This window comes from Nerophis ophidion, linkage group LG01 (assembly GCF_033978795.1).
Source record: "Nerophis ophidion isolate RoL-2023_Sa linkage group LG01, RoL_Noph_v1.0, whole genome shotgun sequence".
Lineage (NCBI taxonomy): Eukaryota > Metazoa > Chordata > Actinopteri > Syngnathiformes > Syngnathidae > Nerophis > Nerophis ophidion.
The window spans coordinates 76,129,500-76,149,115 of NC_084611.1; the positions used below are offsets into that span (position 1 = coordinate 76,129,500).

Below are 19,616 nucleotides of genomic sequence, written 5' to 3' on the forward strand. Positions count from 1 at the left end.
TAAAGAATGATTAAAAACAACTGAAATATTTTTGATTGGTAAAACAAAGTAGATTCGGGGAATATCGCTCAAAGGAAGACACAAATCGGCTCCAGGAAAATACCAAAAAAAGAGAAAAAGCCACCAAAATAGGAGCGCAAGACAAGAACTAAAACACTACAATCAGGAAAACAGCAAAAAAAAACCAAGTCACAGCGTGATGTGACAGGTCGTGACAGTACACCTACTTTGAGACAAGAGTATAGTGATGCGTGGTTGGTTATGGTTTAAAGTCATATCCAACAATTGCGATGACTTTTTATTGTCAACTGAGTTTCGTTTTTTTAATGATTTCTGCTTGTGGTGTGCCTCCAGATTATTTCAACGCGAAAAATGTGCCTTGGCTCAAAAAAGATTGAAAGACACTGGTCTACTCTACAACGCAGTGTGTTTTTAGTCTGTGTGACAAAATATTTTCCCCCTTTTTTTTTTTTATCTCCGAAGCTGCCATGAGTGACGCAGACAAGTTCCTGTATGGGGACCGCGGCGGGATAAGCAACCCGCTGGCTCAGGCCGACTGGGCCAGCAAGAAGCAGGTGTGGGTCCCCTCTGAAAAGTTTGGCTTCGAGGCCGGCTCTGTCAAAGAGGAGCATGGCGAGGAGTGTGTGGTGGAGCTCAGTGATTCTGGCCGAAAGGTAAACAAGGACAAAAATAAAAAATGGGGGAACTCCTTTTGGACACACTTTGCATCGTGCAACTTCAGGTGAAGGTCAACAAGGATGACATCCAGAAGATGAATCCACCCAAGTTCAACAAGGTGGAGGACATGGCCGAGCTCACCTGCCTAAACGAAGCCTCCGTGCTGCACAACCTCAAGGAGCGCTACTACTCAGGACTCATCTACGTGAGTTTCACCCGTCCGTTTGCGTTGACACCTGTTTCACTCACCGTTTTCTCCCACTGTGTAGACATACTCTGGTCTCTTCTGTGTGGTGATCAACCCGTACAAGTACCTGCCCATCTATTCGGAGGACATCGTCAACATGTACAAGGGCAAGAAGAGGCACGAGATGCCCCCTCACATCTACGCCATCACTGACACGGCATACAGGAGCATGATGCAGGGTACACGTCCTTTTTTTGTGCATATAAAAATGTCAAAACAATGCCAGTTTGCCAAGATTTGACACATGAACAGGATTGATTACTTCATACACAGGAACCTTATTTTGCAATGTTAACGTGTGCTCGTGAATAAATACAAAACTTAATTTTGATCCATTCGAGAACTAGTTAAGCGTGTGCGGCGGTAGAAGAGTGTTCGCTCACTTAGCTGCACATAAGGATAACATCGCTGAATAGGGATGAGTATCATTTACATTTTAAACGATACTAGTAGCAAATCGTCATTTGGAAAAACAAATCCTTAACTGGTATGTAAAGAATTGAAAACATGCACATTTTTGTATGGAAAAAAAGCACAAAACATTTTATTCTTTTGGGATTAAACATTCCTGTTTGAACAAACTAGAAATTGAAATATCTGAATTCTATTGATTAAACGTAGCTGATGCATTAAAAAATAAGTATTCGTCATAATTATTGCAGCAATACAAAACCGGGAGATGGTGCAAAAAGCCCCTAAGGTAATATCGATGCTCAGAATTCCCAAGGTCTGTGAACACGTCTCTTAGTGTGAGTATTGACATTGCACTGTTTCGTAATGACGCCGTCTGCTGCATGCAAACTAAATAGCTCCCATATTGTGTTTTTTTTTCAATGTGCAGAAAGGAATATGAAACTGGTGAACAAGCCGCTCTTATGGTTAACAGAAAAAAACTTATTTGGCTGCTATAAGATAAGAATGATCCCACACTTAGGAATGTTGTCCTTTTTATTTGTTACTCTTAAAAGGATGATTGTGACAATAGGGCTGGGCGATGTGGCCTTTTTTTAATATCTCTATTTCGGCCATATCGCGATACACGATATATATCTCTATTTTGCCTTAGCCTTGAATGAGCACTTGATGCATATAACCACAGCAGTAGGATGATTATGTCTACATTAAAACATTCTTCTTCATACTGCATTCATATATTCTACTTTTAACCTTTCATGCAGAGAAGGAAATCACAACTAAGTCAATTGACCAAAACTGCATTTATTAAACTGTTAATAGCAGGTGACTTTTCAAATGTTACATATTAGCAGTTATGCTATTTTTGGTAGCAACGCTTGTGCCCCACACTTGACAAATTAAAGTTGTCTGTTCGACATATTCCCGCTTGAAGCCGAACCACCATCAGACGATTGACCCCGTGCTGTTTTTCTTGGGAATTACTTCTCCCTTCATTTGTAACCAGATTGGCACCTTCTTTCTCTCGTATTACCACTCGCACTGCTTCGTTAGCATCACAGCTAACGTTACCCATGCTGCTACCTTTCTGCTGGGCGAGGGCGTATACGTATGTGGTGTATGACGTGACGTATGTAAGAAGGTGCACTTACAATCTGTGAGAAGGAGACACAAGGAGTGGGAAGAGCCTGTAGTGTAATCCCCCCAGCTAAAAACTGCGTGAGACCATATACTCTAATATCACGATAGTCATTTTCTATATCGCGCAGAGATATATTGCCTATATCCATATTTCGCCCAGCCCTAAGTGACAAATACCGATATCAAACACGCCACTCCACTCCACCGATTTCTTTCAGTACGACCACTCACCGAACAAAAATAAGTGCTCCATAATAAACACAGTTTGTCACGTCGCTGACCGAGACAGCAATTGTGTTGGTCACATATTTTGGTCTGAAAGGGACACTGACATCTGTGGACACATTATCACTCGTGTTTCATAATGCGCCCATGCCTCAGTGTCGTTTGACCCGTCACTAGTAATAACTCTGCAGCGAAGTGGTCCCATTGCGTTGTAAAGGCTGCTGGTGCTTTGGCAGGAAGACCAAAGAAAAGTGGAAGCTGTAACGGCTGCAAATAAAACCTTTTTTCTCAGGGTTTACCTCCCTGATGATCAGGTGTCCCAATACTTTTGGTAGTATAGTGTAGATTAGGGTGTCTCAAGTGCTGCCCCACAGTGGCCATTTGCAGCCTGTAGCCAGTATTTTATGTTATAAACTGGGATGCATGATGCATTTATTTTGCAATCCGTTACAGATAACTTCCTGCTTCTCAAGAACGATACTGATAATCGAGTCAACACAGGGATGTCAATCGTTTTTCATATAGGGCCACATCACACTTATGGCTGCCCTTAGAGGGCCACTTTCAAAGAGAATAATATATGAATATACCGTATTTCCTTGAATTGCCGCAGGGCATATAGTATGCGCCTGCCTTGAATTACTGCCGGGTCAAACTCGCGTCGCAAAAATATTTAGCGCATGCTTAGTAGTACCGCCTGGTCAAACGCGTGACATCACGAGTGAAACTTCCCCTGTCATCATTTTCAACATGGAGGAGGCTGATTTCAATACCGGTAATTTGAAATCTCATAAAGGGAAGAAGATTAGGAGCTATTCAGTAGGATTTAAGGTCCAAGCTTACATCACACTCACATTTTTACTGCATGCCTTTGGTAAGTGCCGGAGTGAGAAGAAGTTTCAAATTAGCGCATGCTTACTTTTACCGCATGCCTTTGGTAAGCGCAGGATTGAGAAGAGGTTTTAAATCAATTAACGCTCCGGCGGCAATTCAAGGAAATACGGTATAAGGATTTGCCTCATGATATTGACATATTATTGCCGATGCATTTGATTATATTGTTTTAGTGTACACTGTAAAAAAAAAAAAAAAAAAAACAATCTGTCAGCTCAGTTGCCAGAACCTAACCATGAAATTTACCATGGTTTTGCCAAATATTACTGTAAATGGAGAAACGGACCTGTTTTTTTATGTTAAATCTACACTTTTTGTTTTTTACACTGTATTACCGCAAATGGAAAAACATTTTTTAATGGTAAAATTCTTGCAAATAAGCTAACACTTTTTACCTTAAGATCTATTGTAATTTTTACAGTGTCCAAATAAATGGCAAAATTTGATGTCATGAGTCAAGCTGATATTTTAACAAAAGATATTAAGATAAAAATGTTTGCATTATTAGATAAAAATTAAAGTAGAAAAAGGAAATTGCATGCGGTACATGTATTCTTTTTCTGTTAAAATGAAAAGAATGGTTGCATATAGTAAGAAAATATAAAGTACTTTATTTACTCATATTTCCAGGCTTTGGCGGGCCACGTCAAATGACATGGCGGGTCAGATCTAACTACAGGTGTTGAGTTTGCCATCTATGGATTACCTTTATATATTATTCCTAAAATTTATTTTTATTTATTTTTTTTTATTGTACTTTTTGCACACATTGCGGCTGGCTTTGGGGCTGCTTCTTCAGCAGCAGGCGACTTCTTAAGCTTTCAAAACACCGCTGTAGCGATGCTGGCGTTTCAAGGTTTAATGTGAAGCGTGATGTTTTTTACCTCCTCTTACAATGTTGGCAGAACGTTTGTTGCAAATATCTCTCAAATTTGTCTTCCTTTTGAAATCTCAAAGCAGTCCCAAACGATCGATGCCATGTTTGATCACAATGAGCTCAGGGGAAGTTTACGATACGAGTAGAAAGGTTTTTATTCTTTAATGTTAGGGAGTGACAGTTCCTCATTTGGACACGGTCATTATCTGCCTGATATTTAACACTCACCCATAATAACAAAAAGCAGACATGCAGGCATTTATTGAATTTTTTTCAACCATCCATCCATCTTCCGCTTATCCGAGGTCTGGTGCGGGGGCAGCAGCCTAAGAACAGAAGCCCAGACTCCCCTCCTGCGTCTTTCCCGTGGCATCCTTTGGGTCGGACGTCCCTTAAACGCCTTCTCAGGCAGGCGTTTGGGGGAACCACTTTATCTGGCTCCTCTTGATGTGGAGGAGCAGGAGCTTTACTCTAAACTCCTCCCAAATGACAGTCCTAAAAAAAATCTATATATTGGTTTTGAAAAGTGTAATGTCAAAATGGCCGCAGCATCCTTTGGGTCTGCATTGTGCTGCCCTCAGTTTAGACACTGTTGATGTAGATAATCACAATATTCCATTTTCTGTCATGTAAACAAGCATGATGCTGACTGATTCCATGTTTGTGTCTTGCTACTAGATCGAGAGGATCAGTCCATCCTTTGCACGTAAGCCTTTTATACTTTTGTCATTTTAGTTGTGCAACCAGGTGTTTTTCTCGACAAAACTTTGTACTCTCCTCACTAGCGGCGAATCTGGAGCAGGGAAAACCGAGAACACCAAGAAAGTAATTCAGTATCTGGCCCATGTGGCCTCTTCTTTCAAGTCCAAGAAGGATCAGGTCTGTCATTTACTTGTTTTCCTTTTGAAATGTTCGAGTGCGCACATTCCTCTCTCAGGTCTTGACATGTCTTCCTCATTTTTCAAGTGTGTGTATTTTAGTTGTTTTACTTGAAGCATACTTTGTATCTGTGTGTGAAATTGTGACCAAAGTTGTTAAACTCACCATTTCCTTCCCTTTTGTCTCTGCAGGGCAACGCAGTTCTGTCACATGTGAGTTCATTAAGCGTGTTTGTTTATGCAAGTCTACTAATGGGGAGTGTTCTAAAGTCTGAGTCAAAGACAAAGTGTTGACATTTCTAATAGTTTGTGTGGTAAGAAAGGGACTAATTTTGTCATACAAGATGTTATCGATTATTGATTGGTTCCGGAAATGACCGTGATAAAATGATTGTTCACGAAGTATGAATCATTAATTCTAAAGTTTAAAGAAATGTTTACAATCTTATGAATGTGTTTTGTAGCACTGATAGCACACTAGACAGGAAATAACAACCTGTAGTCACATTTAAACGCATTTAATCCCATATAGTCATTCTCCCTGAGGCGCAGCCAATCAGTGGCCACAATACTGATTGGCACATTCTGATTAATTTGGTCTGTGACCAGTATTGTAGTCTTATACGGCTGTGAATCTTTTGGCACTACACAATTCACTTTATTCTTGGGGCGTAACTATTTTCGATTCAAAATATATACTTTTTAAAAAAACATTGGATGCCAGTTCTATGGTTAACTAAATTCCTCCAAAAAAATAAAATTGCTTTGATCAATATTTATATTACTTAAAATAAAACTGGTTTTGTTTAATAAAATTCTACCCAAACATTTAGTAAAGTCAAATACAAATAAGGCAACTTTTCTAAAGTATATCTTTACAGCAAATATCTCCATTACAATATGATTTGCCTGAGTAGCTGCACAGGAAAGATTGGGGGGGGAATTGATTTTTAGATGTCTTTAATCGCGATTCTTAAATCGATTCAATCTAAAAATCTATATTTTTTGGACACCCTACTGTAGTATTGATATTTTAGTCCAGTCATGTTTATGCTTGATAATGATATTGTAAATTATTTTAAAGCATATAAAAACAAAAAAACGTATATGTATGTATACATGTATAAACATTTGTTTATTAAATTTTTGACGTATACAGTTAAACACATGACAAATGTTCTATTTTTCCTCCAAACAAGCAATCTATAAAAAAGATAATCAACTAGAAAAAATAAAACAAATACATGCATCAGTCAAATAAGTACAGGCAAAAATAATGACCTGAAGCCACAGACAACTGCACTCCTGAGTGTCTCCAACACGGTGCAGCATTTTAATAGTTTTTAGTTATATCCTGCAAAGCTGCTTAATTTACAAGTAAGATAATTAAAAGAAGTTGTATTTTTGTGTATTTAATACAAAAATACTAGTATGGTAGAGCGCAGACCTCTGAAAAAGCTGTACACAAAAACTAATATCCAAGAAAGATTGTATATCTGGAAATCATGATCCAAATACTTGATTTTTTTTGTGCTACAGTTAGACCAATCCTCTTAGATTAAGAAATTTGTGTGCTAAAATGTAATTACAGTTCTCAAAATAATCTGGCTACAGAACAAGAACTTCGCAAAATGTTTGAAAAAAGTTAAATGGTATTTTTTATATCAACATTATTTGTTTATTAAATATGACTAGTGCAAATCTTTATCAAGTAGGAAAGAAACATTGTGAAAACATAAAAAAGTAAATGTCAGAGTTCCCTCAATTATTGTCAATTTTACCTGGAATAAAGTACACACAAAAAGCATACCTTTCATGAATATTCTCTTGCAGAGGGCTACAGTTTGCATAACCCCAGGGAATGACAACACATTTGTTAAATATTTTCCAGATAAATGCAAATGAAAATAATCCCAGATTTGATGAAAAATATTATTTTATCATAGATGTAATTTTCTGTAAAGGAAGCAAGTGGAGAATTCGGACAACTATTCCTGGTATTTTTTTCCATAGAAGAGCTACCACGCTTTTGGCCAATAATATACTTAAATCCTAAAAACCCCATTGATTATTTTTAAGGTTTACATTTTCTGTGCACAAACCTTTAACATCAACTTGTGGGACCAATGTAAGTTTTACTTGTAAAATATATTTACACTGACAAATGCAACGGAAAAGTGTACTTGTTTTTACTTCAGGTATCCGGTGCATCTAGATGATATTTGTGGAGCTTTTCTGGCGTAATGTACGTTCACATAATTAGTTATATTGTAATAGCTTCAAGTGGGAATTAGGAGTTAATCACTGTGCTTTAGTACATGCCTCCCCCCACTCTTCTAGTACAATTGTATTTCAACATGTCAAATGTTCCTTTTGTCAAGTAAATTTCAAGTTTTAGTCCATAATTACCTAGATAAATTATTCTAATATAAAAGAGGTCTGCTTTTGACAATATTTGATTAGGTATTTAATTTTACTTTGTTTTGAGTTTTTCCAGTCTACCCATCGTTAAAAGACCAGCCAAGGCTTGAAATTGTTCATTGAGATGAATGAAATTATTCACTGGGAAATAAGGGTAAATTCATAATTGCTTTTGGAATGCCTAAATAAGTAGTACTTGTAGTTAGTGTAAGTAAAAAAAAATGGTATTGCTATTACAAAAAAATCAATATTTAGAAATAAAAAAATATTTCATTGAGTTTTATTGACCCATATTTAAATAATGTACAGTATAGTGGAATCTGCTTTAGTAGGTTTGTGTAATACCAGTGAAGTTGTAAATACTGTATATTAGTTGAAGTTTAGCAGTGATCTTTGTTTACTTTTAGCAAATATAATTACTTAACTAGTTGAAACCCATACTGTATGAGCCTACCCCACCCCTGCCGTAAGCCATGTTTTTGTCTTGTTGTAGCCTCAGAAATGTGTCAATGTGCGATCCTGCATTTCCTCCCTCAGGGGGGGCGGTTTGGGAGTAGGCTGTATATGTATGTTATCTAACCTCCCTGCTCCTTGGCTTCCCTTCTGTGTGCCTGCAAGAATGTTGTTTGTCAAAAATGTACGTGCGTGTTTGTCATGTTTTCAAATTTGCGTGACCTGTTGCTGATTCTGAGTTTCCTGTGACTTAGGGAGAACTGGAGAAGCAGCTGCTGCAGGCCAATCCTATTCTGGAGGCCTTTGGAAATGCAAAGACTGTCAAGAATGACAATTCTTCTAGATTTGTAAGAATGCCTCACATATATTGTACATTTAATTCTGACAGTTATTCATTTTAACATGAGGTGCTTGTCTTGCAGGGGAAGTTCATCAGGATCAACTTTGATGTGAATGGATACATCGTCGGAGCCAATATTGAAACTTGCATCCTTTTTTTTTTTAATACACAGTTTCCACAAATTATTTTACCCCTTAGGAAACCATTGAAACAGTATTATTCTTAGCCCATATTAACTTTACATAATTAACATTTTAATGTCATTCAAGTGTAAATAAATACAAGTTAGACTATAAGGCTTAATTGTAGTGATGGTTAAATGATGCCTCGGTGAGTGTGTGGCACACTCAATAGCTGTATTGACATTACTGAATGTCATAAAAGTGTAACAAGAAGTTATAAAGTCATAAAAGTTTAACAAGAAGGTATGTGTAATAAAAGTGTAACTAGACGTTAGACTGTTTTAAAAAAAAAAAAAAAAGGCTTTATTGGAGTGATGGGAAAATGATGCCTCGGTGAGTCTGTGGTCGGATCAATAGCTGTATTAAAACTATTAAACACCATTAAATTGTAACACGAAGTTAGACTTGTAAAATAAACCCTGATTGTAGTAACGGCTAAAATTATGCCAGTGAGTGGTGGTACAATCTATAGCTGTATTAACACTATTAAATGTCATTAAAGTGTCACAAGAAGCTTGACTATAGTAAAACAAGGTCTAATTGTAGTGATAGGTCAATGATGACCCAGTGAGTGTGTGGCACACTCAATAGCCGTGTTGACGCTAGACTGATACAATCGGTGATATATAATGGGCAGCAGCAATCTGCTGGAGTAACAAAAAATTAATCCCTACCTCCCTACCTGAAAGCAGAGTATTTTCTGAGTCCAACAAATAGCCGCGCAGAAAGTAATATAAAACGTGCAGCTGTGGCCAGTGAGCCAAGTAGTAAACAGGAAAAGAAGAACATTTACCTTTTTATAACATCGAAAAGATTTGACTTTGGACTATTTTCTTAGATCCTTTTATATCCATGATGGTGATGAAAACCGGTGTCGAACAAGGCACTGCGCTCTTCCGACTTTTTTTAATCGAATTTGTCACTCATGAGCTTGCTCGAAAGGAGCGCTACCCCCTAAACATAGTCAACGGACACAGCAGTTTGTATCGACCACATGTTTTTTTTCTTAAAGTGACACACACACACACACGGAACGAGAATGTACCACTTGCTGTCTTTCATAAGGCATTGATGGTTTGACCTCGTACAGTATTTACATGTAGAGGCGGGCTTATTGAAGGCCATCTTTTTGCTTTTGCAATAAAAATAAGTTAACTGGTGATGGACTGTAAAAAAGCATATTTTAAGACAATTTTGTAGAGTTTTCTTCCTGGATTTCAATATGGACAATGTAGCAGGTGTTTGTCAACATTTTTGTTCTATTCCATCCTTGACTGAAATGTTAACAGACCTGCTGGAGAAGTCTCGGGCCATCAGACAAGCCAAAGAGGAGAGAAGCTTCCACATCTTCTACTACATGCTATCTGGGGCAGGAGACAAGCTGCGCTGTAAGAACTCTTTTATCTCGGCAAACTTTTTTTTATTTAAATTTAAAAAAATTTCATAAAACCAGTTCTTAGTGGAATGGGCTCTGGTGCAATGCTGAGGCGGGCCACGTGTAACCTTGAGGAAAATGTTTCAAAAAATTGCACTCAAAAGTGCTCCCTGTAGCAAATAGTCCTGACTTCCTTATTTTGATATATATATATATATATATATATGTGTGTGTATGTATGTATGTATGTGTGTGTGTGTGTGTGTATGTATGTGTATGTGTATGTATATGTATATGTATGTATGTATATGTATTTTTGTGTGTGTATGTGTATATGTATATATGTGTGTGTATAAAACAAATAGTTCAAGTCGGTCAAATATTTATACTTTAAGCAACAATTTAGCTAAATTTATGCCCTTTAAATTTTTTTTCTTTTTACAGACCGGAAAATAATTTTCAAAGTTATTTGTTGTAAGTTGGTCTGTTGTGTTTTTTTCCCCCCTTTTAATGTTATGCAGAGGTGTACTTATAACAATCCTATAGACAAATGATGCTATTTATTGTAGTGTTGGGGGGGCATAACAGAAAATAATTGAGAAGCACTGCAATAAACATGACAGTTTTTTTTAGATCATTTGTATTGAACTTTTTTATATATTTTTGTATATATATTTTATTTTTGTATACATACAGATGTGTGAATCACTGGCAGTTTGCTTCACAGTATCCCAAAGCCTAACAGGATTAAGTTTTCAAAGGGCTTAAAATAATTTTGAATTATTTTTAACTTTTTGCTCAAATCTCTCTATCCAACTTTAGTCTTAGGCAAAAAAACAAAAACTTTTTAAATGCCAATCCTTTGAAGGCCTGTTGCTCAAATGATGTCATAGTAATCAATTAGTACACATATACATAACATTAGTTATTTTACTAATTTAGACCTGTGACATTATCTGATCTAAATAGTAAAATAACACAAACACTTTTGGATATTTTTGTTTCGGAATTAAGTTTTTGGAGAAACCCCCCCCCCCCCTTCAAAAAGTTAAGGACTTTTATGTCCTGTTTGGCTTTGAAACTAATTCAAATTGAATGTCCACAGAGGGTTAAAGATGCAGTGGATAGGTGGATGCTTTTGCTACCATAACTTAATCGCTTCCTGGCTCTACCATGCAAAGATACGCCCCACTTGTGCATGGAGATAAAGGACAACTACAACTGCATGCCCGCCATTCCAGCCATTTTGTGTATTACCTTTTTAAAATTGTTAGTTGAATCTGTTCTCTTGAACCAATATTGGTTGGCTGGTGGTGATATTATGTTTTTGGGTTTAAAAGACAAATTTAAGTAGTTTTAATATCTATGTGTGACTGAATGATGTATATTTCCTTTTTTTTTTTTTTTTTTTCTTCCACAAATCAGCTGAGTTGTGTCTGGAAGACTACAGCAAATACCGTTTCATGTCCAACGGCAACCTGACCATTCCAGGCCAGCAGGACAAGGACATGTACTCTGACACCGTGGAGGCCTTCAAGATCATGAGTATTCCAGACGAGGAACGAATCGGTACTTTATTTTTTACCGATTTATTTTTGTGTAGGAAACAAATGTATTCTTTCGTCATCTAATTTTTTGAGACCATGGAAGTTACAAAATACTATTGTATTTTTTTTGTGCACATTTTAAGGTTAGAAATGGTAAGTTTCTACATTACTGCTAATTGTAATACATCTGTTGTGCAACAATTTACTATACCATTAGAGTAGAGAAACCAAAGGATAAAATATAAATAAGCATGCTTAAACTTGGTATTTTCTATTGCCCTCTATTGAGTGCCACATCGCAATTATGGCTGCCCTCAAAGAGCCACATTTAAAAGTGAATATTAAACATATAATCTTAGCCGTGTTACGTAATTACAGATTAATTACCGTACTTGCTTTTGTGAAGGTGCACAAAAAATGGATTCACATCGGAATCGCAATTTTCAGGCATCCCCATTATAATAAATTCATAATTTTCAAAAATGGATTTAAAAATAAATATTAAAAGAATAATAATTGGAATTCTACTTTTTAAAATGTGTTTAGGCCATCTCAATGCAACCAAAAGGAGATTTTCTATCCTGTAAGTAGTTCTGAAAGTTTTATAATTATGCCAAAAAATACATAATGAAAATCGATTTTGATTCGGAAATAGATTTTCAATCTAATAGTTTCCCAAAGAATCTGGATCGAATTTTTAGGTGCCCAAAGATTTACACCCCTTTTGCTTTGAAATTGTAAGTCAAGTTGACAAGAAAATATTTTAAGTATTTATTTTCGATAACAAAAAAAATGCAAAATGTTGCGTGATCAGATAACATTAAAGTTTAGACAGGTTTGTTTTTTTGTCAAAATTGAAAGAACAAATACAAATAGGCCAAAAAGTGCTTTAATAATGCACATTATTTCAAGCCTTTTGAAAAATCTCAATGGTGAAAAAACAAAATTCATACGCAGGACATTAAAATGTATATCTCTTTATGTTAGTAAATTGATGTCTAAAGCAATAAAAATCATTCACAGCTTTACAGTTGCACTTATAATTGTTAGTTACTTTTCTTCACAGAATGTACACATTTTGAATAGGTGTCCAGTTTAAAAAATAAAATAAAGCATTAAACCATTATTTTATTTAAAGTTTTTTATTCGGTTCATAAAAATCCTGGCATATGTCCTTGTAAAATATGAATAACCAGTAAAAATGTGTGTGCATGTCTTCTTTAGGGCTGTTAAAGGTGGTTTCAGCCGTGCTGCAGCTGGGCAATATGACTTTCAAGAAGGAGCGTCACTCTGACCAGGCGTCAATGCCGGACGACACCGGTACTCTCTTCTAACCTGCATCACCAATTTTTGTTTGAAATCTTAAAATTTCAAACGCTCCTCTTCCTCCGTAGCCGCCCAGAAAGTTTCTCACCTGCTTGGCATCAACGTGACAGACTTCACACGTGCCATCTTGTCGCCTCGAATTAAAGTCTGTGTCTTTAACGTTAAAAAATAAAAACAATCAAACGTCAATGAGAACTTTTTCACTGTGTTCTTTTTCACCAGGTGGGGCGAGACTATGTCCAGAAAGCTCAGACCCAGGAGCAGGCAGAGTTTGCTGTGGAGGCTCTTGCCAAGGCGTCTTACGAGAGGATGTTCCGCTGGCTGGTCATGAGGATCAATAAAGCTTTGGACAAAACCAAGAGACAGGGCGCTTCCTTCATCGGCATCCTAGACATTGCTGGCTTTGAGATCTTTGAGGTGAGCTGCTGAGTACCGGTTCCTAATTGGGTTAGTCACGGAGGACTGTTAAGATTCAGGATAAATGATGCAGCATTATTTTTTCTCCAGCCAAAATTATGACACGCCTTTAGATTCACCTCTGGTGCCGCTGCTATGCATAAGAAAAAATTAACAAAACAGGTAGGATCTGATAATCAACTTGGAATTATCACAAATAAAGAAGCACATCTTCATGCTTTTCGGGCTGGGGGGTGAAGGGTTGTTTTCGGTTGGGGGGAGGGCAAAACCCCATCAGCTCGGTGGCCCCCCTTTAGGTTAAGGCACCCTATTGCATTGCAAACATAGTTGACTTTAAGACCTAAAAAGCAGGTGTTAAACTAATTTACTGCTGTAAGATGTTACATGTTGGTGGTGCTCAAAAGAAAAGAGTATTTGTTCCACATCTTTATTTACGCCAATTACACATTGCAGCGATGAATACTGGTATCGAAAAGGACTATCGATTACAAAAAAATGCTAACAAAATACATCCCTGCTAATAAAGGTGATTATGGAGAATTTTACCTACTAAACAAAAAACCCCCGCTGTCCTTCTAGCTCAACTCCTTCGAGCAGCTGTGCATCAACTACACCAACGAGAAGCTACAGCAGCTCTTCAACCACACCATGTTCATCCTGGAGCAGGAGGAGTACCAGAGGGAGGGCATCGACTGGAGCTTCATTGACTTTGGCCTGGACTTACAGCCCTGCATTGACCTCATTGAGAAACATGTGAGCTTGCCACCCCTCGCTAGTGTGTGACCCCGCAGGCTAATGCACTTTTCTCCTGTTCCAATGTTGACGGCAGGCCAGTCCCCCTGGCATCTTGGCTCTGCTGGACGAGGAGTGCTGGTTCCCCAAAGCCACAGACAAGAGCTTTGTGGAGAAGGTGGTTCAGGAGCAGGGAACACACCCCAAGTTCCAGAAGCCCAAGAAACTCAAAGATGAAGCCGATTTCTGCGTTATCCACTACGCCGGGAAGGTAATTGATGTGAAGGACCCATGTCGCATAAAGCAGATGTTCAGAGGTAACAAGGAATTATAGTGCTTGTTATTAACAATTAGTTCTTATTACAGGTGGACTACAAAGCAAATGCATGGCTGATGAAAAACATGGACCCTCTGAATGAGTGTGTGGCCACCTTGCTCAACCAATCTACAGACAAGTTTACTTCTGACTTGTGGAGAGATGGTGAGTAAATAACACATGTATTGTTTGTGAGACAAACATGGTATTTGCAACTAACCAGTAACGTATTTCTCAGCAAATGTTTTAAAGCTGCAATGTGTAATTATAGGGGAAACTCGATTTACGATTCTAATTGGTTGTTGAACAGGTTATGTATATTTAAAAGTTCATATAGTGAGGCACATTTGTCCATAAACAATGTATATATGAATGGGTTCCAGCCTCCACAAAAGTTTATATTTTAGTGAAAGCTTGAACACGATAAAAAGAGCTATACAGTAATGTTAATCAAACAAACATAAAAAAACAAGGAGGTACGTTCTCCTTATTGACAAGCCAAAACAACAAGACCAGGTGAGCTGTCCTGTGTGTGCTGCTCTGGCCACATCCGCACGCACACAAAAGTCCCGTAGGTGCCCTCACAAACTATCAGAAATCACAAAAATCTTTAAAAAAAAATAATTCTACACTAGTTAACACTTTAAGAAGTAAATTCTGTGAGATAACCTCAGAAAATGTCCCCTTTTGAACTGCATTTTTGCATGGGAGGAGAGAAAGGAACAGGTAGAGAAAGGAGGGTTGAGGGGAGGCACCGTGTGTGCTTTAAAAGAGTCCCCTCTGCTGTGAAATAAGTCCACTTTCGCAATTAACTTGCTGTGGTACGAAGCCAGTTTTCTCAATCTCTTCAATACAAGCAAGCACAAAATGGCTGCCAGCAGGACACAAAATGAATGAATGAAGCGTTCCGACAGACACGGTCTAAAAGTTTGTAAACCGAGGAGTTTGCAAAGAGGGTTTCGTAAATAATGGTTCCTCTAATGCTGTCAAATTATTTTTTTCTTAAATTGGGATAATCACACTCAAATTTGGTTTAATCACGATTAATCAGAGTAAATGTTTTTCTTACATAATTTGAATTAACCTTTAAAAATGGCACAAGTGCAATTCTATTGTCAAGATATACAGTAAGATTTTGTGAATGCTTTACTTGAATGGATTTCATTTATTTGCTCAAAATTACTTTTACACTTTCGTCTAAAGTTCTGTCTGGGCTTTTTTTGAAGTGAAACTAGCCAGATAGCTCACTCATCATGGCATCATTGCAGCGGCGTACACATTGACCTGATCACTGGCCGTATAACCACCCATGCCGCCTTGAGTATGTGCATTCAAAATCAATAGCATGATTAATGCGATTAACCAAATGAATTGACTCGTTAGACCTAAATAATAAACCAGATACCTACGTAGGGGTCCCCGCTCCGTTTGGGGGGGCCTCTGCTTGGAAAACCATGAAAACCGCAGTTTTATGCTACAATATGTAATAATTAAACCTTAAGAACACTAAAAGACACATGGGTTATTCCCTGGTTTCTAATAAGTTTGAAAACTCCTGTTTTAAAGCTACAATATGTAATTATGAAAACTTGAACACTTCGAAAGTCACGCTGTGGATATCCTTACTTTCTAATAAGTTTGGAAAAACCCGGTTTTAAAGCTAAAATATGTAATAAACCATAAGAACACTTTGAAAATTATGTTGATAATACCCTTGCTTTTAAGTAAGGTTAAGAACCCTGGTTTTAAAGCTGCAATAATTCAACCTTGAGAATATCCTGGTTTCTAATAAGGAGAATAGTTCTATTGGTGACCGAAGAACGCTTACTTTCGAGTTCTATATTGGCGGACCAGCCAAGACATACCATGTTCTATCACTTGTGTTAATTTTCCATCCATCCATTTTCTTACCCCTTATTCCCTTTGGGTTCACGGGGGGTGCTGGTGCCTATCTCAGCTAAAGTTTGTTTTCCATTTATTGTTCAAATATGTCCACATAGTGTCCATTTGAATGAGCTGCAGGTTTATTGTAATTTGCACATGAAAAGAAAAACAGGTTTTTCATTACTTTAATCAGAACCACGTTAATCAGACCAAAGTGTATGTCACAAACTGGGTGATGAGATGTTATTAAGAAAAACCTCCTAAAATACAACCTTACACTCATAGTGCACACACTTTACCATTAAAGCAAATTCAGCAGACTTTGTTGAATTGAAACACTTTCGTTATTCTCTGTTGAAACAACGGCCTTCTTTGTCATCGCAGTGGATCGTATCGTGGGCCTGGATAAGGTAGTGGGAATGTCGGACTCCATGCACGGTGCATTCAAAACCCGAAAAGGAATGTTTCGTACAGTGGGCCAATTGTACAAGGAGCAGCTGGGGAACCTGATGGCCACACTCAGAAACACCAACCCTAACTTTGTCCGCTGCATCATCCCCAACCATGAGAAGAAGGTACATTTTTAAAGTAGAGGCTACAAAAAACTTACATGCTATGACTACATCTGAACAATATGACGTGTCATACAAAGGCTGTATTCAAAATTGAGTGTGTATTATATATTTATTCTAATTTCGCGAGTATGTTTATTATTGTGGTTGTAGCAGTGATCATGTTTTTTAAAACATTTTCTTAGGCAGGTAAACTGGAGCCTCATCTGGTTCTGGACCAGTTGAGGTGTAATGGAGTCTTGGAGGGCATCCGTATCTGCAGACAGGGTTTCCCTAACCGCATTGTCTTCCAGGAGTTCAGGCAGAGGTAACTTGCATTCATACATACTCTTGGCTTGTTGTGGCCCCTAACAATATTTTTTTTTGTGGCTGCATTTTCTTCTTTAATATTACTCATGTGACTTGCTAAGGCAGGGATATACAACTGATTTGTTTTGGGGGCTGGACTTCTCTCTTCATTATTAGTCTTATTTTGTATATTAAGGAGAACCTGCATGGCTGTTTGTTACAGAAGCGTTCTGCAGTTTTTAACGAACCAAGGAAAAAAAGCTAGTCAAAGATCATCTTTGACAACTCTTCTAGTCAATCTTGAGTCTGTCACAGGTTTTGTCTTTGACTGAACTCGTAGGCCACCAGTTGAATAGCATAAATTAGGAAAAAGAGAGGACCTAGAATGGAACCTTGAGGAACACCACAAATGACAACAGACTGCATCTGATAATGATGAATAAGCTACAGCAACACCGTAGTTACATGAATCACATTAAGAAAAAAACGGAGCTGTCAAAAAGAGAGGACAAGGGGTGCCTTGAAGACTGCCTCAGTTTTGTAAATCACAGGTTTGGGGCCTGGTATGGGGTCATTTCTAGGGCCGGATTTGGCCTCTGCACCGCCAACTGAATAGCCCTGCGCTAGTGGTTAGGGCTGACTGCAGCCTAGTGATTATTGTAATACTATTCTTTGAAACCAGAAGTACATTTAGCGATGGAAGCCTTCATAGTTAAATGTGTTTTAATATATGTACATTTTAGTATTTACTATGAATCACGTATGAACGATAAAGGCTACATTGACAACTGCAACTCTGTTCCATCCAAAATGTTATGTTTACTTTTATTTAATTTTAAATTCAATACTGCAACTGTGCCCGGGCATTAATTGAAAAAGTAACCAAAACACAATAAATAAGCATACACAATAAAATACATCTACTTTATACACAATCGTTTTGGGGAAATAGTTTAGGTTCTTTATACTCCTAAATAGTACGGGCGTTTTTAGAAATACAGCCGTAAAAATGTCACGACGGCATTTGGACGCGATGCTAAATTAGCAATTATCTCTATGAGCCTTTCAATGGACACTGCCACGATGCCACTAAACTGTAATAAAGTTATTACAAAGGCGTTAAGCACAGTCCAAAGTATAATTGTATACTATTTCAGTCCATTAAAGTGGAACAAGCAAACACTCTAGAGCAGGGGTCTCAAACTCAATTTACCTGGGGGCCACTGGATGCAGAAACTGGGTGAGGCTGGGCCCAGCCCTACTTGCAACATCACACGTGTGTGCTGCACAGACAGATGCAACAAATAAATGGGCTTGCACGCTGTCTGTACAGGATGTAGAGGGCGCTAAATGCAGTGCCATTATGGCACACCCTGAGTATTGTTGATTGGGTAAAAATCTGCAGGGATTTCTAGAGAATGGATGCCTTGAAATTAAGGGGACTCCCGGGAAAATTGGGAACATTGGCAAGTATGACGCTGTCAAGCTCCCTTCATATTAAACTCACGGGCCGAACCTACATTAAATTGTCATATCAAAGTGCGGGCCGCAAAATGTCTCATAGGCCGCAATTGGCCTGGGGGCTGCATGTTCGAGACCCCTGCTCTAGAGTGACCGGTTGCCATAATCATGTTGTGGCCCCAAACAGCCACATAGTCTTAATACCTTTCACTGAGTGAGCAAAAATAATACAATTACCTACTTTTTAATTTTTCTATAATCCAGGTATGAAATCCTCACTCCGAATGCAATCCCAAAAGGGTTTATGGATGGCAAGCAAGCCTGTGTGCTGATGGTAAGAACCATAGATTGCATTCATAAATGAAAGAGGAAAATAAATCCTATTTGACCTCAGCAAACTTAAATCTATTTCAGATCAAGGCTCTGGAATTGGACCCTAACTTGTACCGCATCGGTCAAAGTAAAGTTTTCTTCAGAGCTGGTGTCCTGGCTCACCTGGAGGAGGAAAGAGACATGAAGATCACTGATGTCATCATCAGCTTCCAGGCATTGTGCAGAGGATACGTGGCCCGCAAGTAGGACTGATTCAGTCTCTTAATTACAGCATGCATCGTTCATCGTCCCTGGTCTGTAAACACTTGTTTAATTTTTTCACTGTGTTACAGAGCCTTTGCCAAGAGACAGCAACAACTGACTGCTATGAAAGTTATCCAGAGGAACTGTGCCGCTTACCTCAAACTTAGGAACTGGCAGTGGTGGAGGCTTTTCACTAAGGTAATTCATGACTTGAAGCTGCTGATCCAATTAGTCAGTCCTTTAATGCCTGTTTCAATAGTCTCTGGGATGGTGGTGATTATGCTAGAACACCTGCCTGAATTTGAGAAAAAGCTGCAACGAACGTGTCTATTCACCGTGCGAAGCAGCTTTTAAGACACCACTCCTCACCTCT

General features: G+C 38.1%; 1 protein-coding gene across 1 annotated transcript in view; it reads left to right on the forward strand.

Annotated features, from left to right (window-relative positions):
• LOC133559677 (myosin-9-like) overlaps positions 1-19,616 on the forward strand; it is a 59,528-nt gene that overhangs the window by 9,422 nt on the left and 30,490 nt on the right. The window contains exons 2-22 of the mRNA XM_061911670.1: positions 484-674; positions 743-883; positions 948-1,104; positions 5,154-5,181; positions 5,261-5,354; positions 5,546-5,566; positions 8,482-8,574; positions 8,650-8,713; positions 10,039-10,137; positions 11,550-11,693; positions 12,896-12,991; positions 13,066-13,142; positions 13,220-13,414; positions 13,994-14,167; positions 14,244-14,417; positions 14,513-14,627; positions 16,731-16,921; positions 17,104-17,225; positions 18,932-19,001; positions 19,082-19,242; positions 19,333-19,441. Of these exons, the coding sequence (XP_061767654.1) occupies positions 489-674; positions 743-883; positions 948-1,104; positions 5,154-5,181; positions 5,261-5,354; positions 5,546-5,566; positions 8,482-8,574; positions 8,650-8,713; positions 10,039-10,137; positions 11,550-11,693; positions 12,896-12,991; positions 13,066-13,142; positions 13,220-13,414; positions 13,994-14,167; positions 14,244-14,417; positions 14,513-14,627; positions 16,731-16,921; positions 17,104-17,225; positions 18,932-19,001; positions 19,082-19,242; positions 19,333-19,441 (2,511 nt within the window). The 5' untranslated portion in view covers positions 484-488. The remainder of the gene's footprint in view (positions 1-483; positions 675-742; positions 884-947; positions 1,105-5,153; positions 5,182-5,260; positions 5,355-5,545; positions 5,567-8,481; positions 8,575-8,649; positions 8,714-10,038; positions 10,138-11,549; positions 11,694-12,895; positions 12,992-13,065; positions 13,143-13,219; positions 13,415-13,993; positions 14,168-14,243; positions 14,418-14,512; positions 14,628-16,730; positions 16,922-17,103; positions 17,226-18,931; positions 19,002-19,081; positions 19,243-19,332; positions 19,442-19,616) is intronic.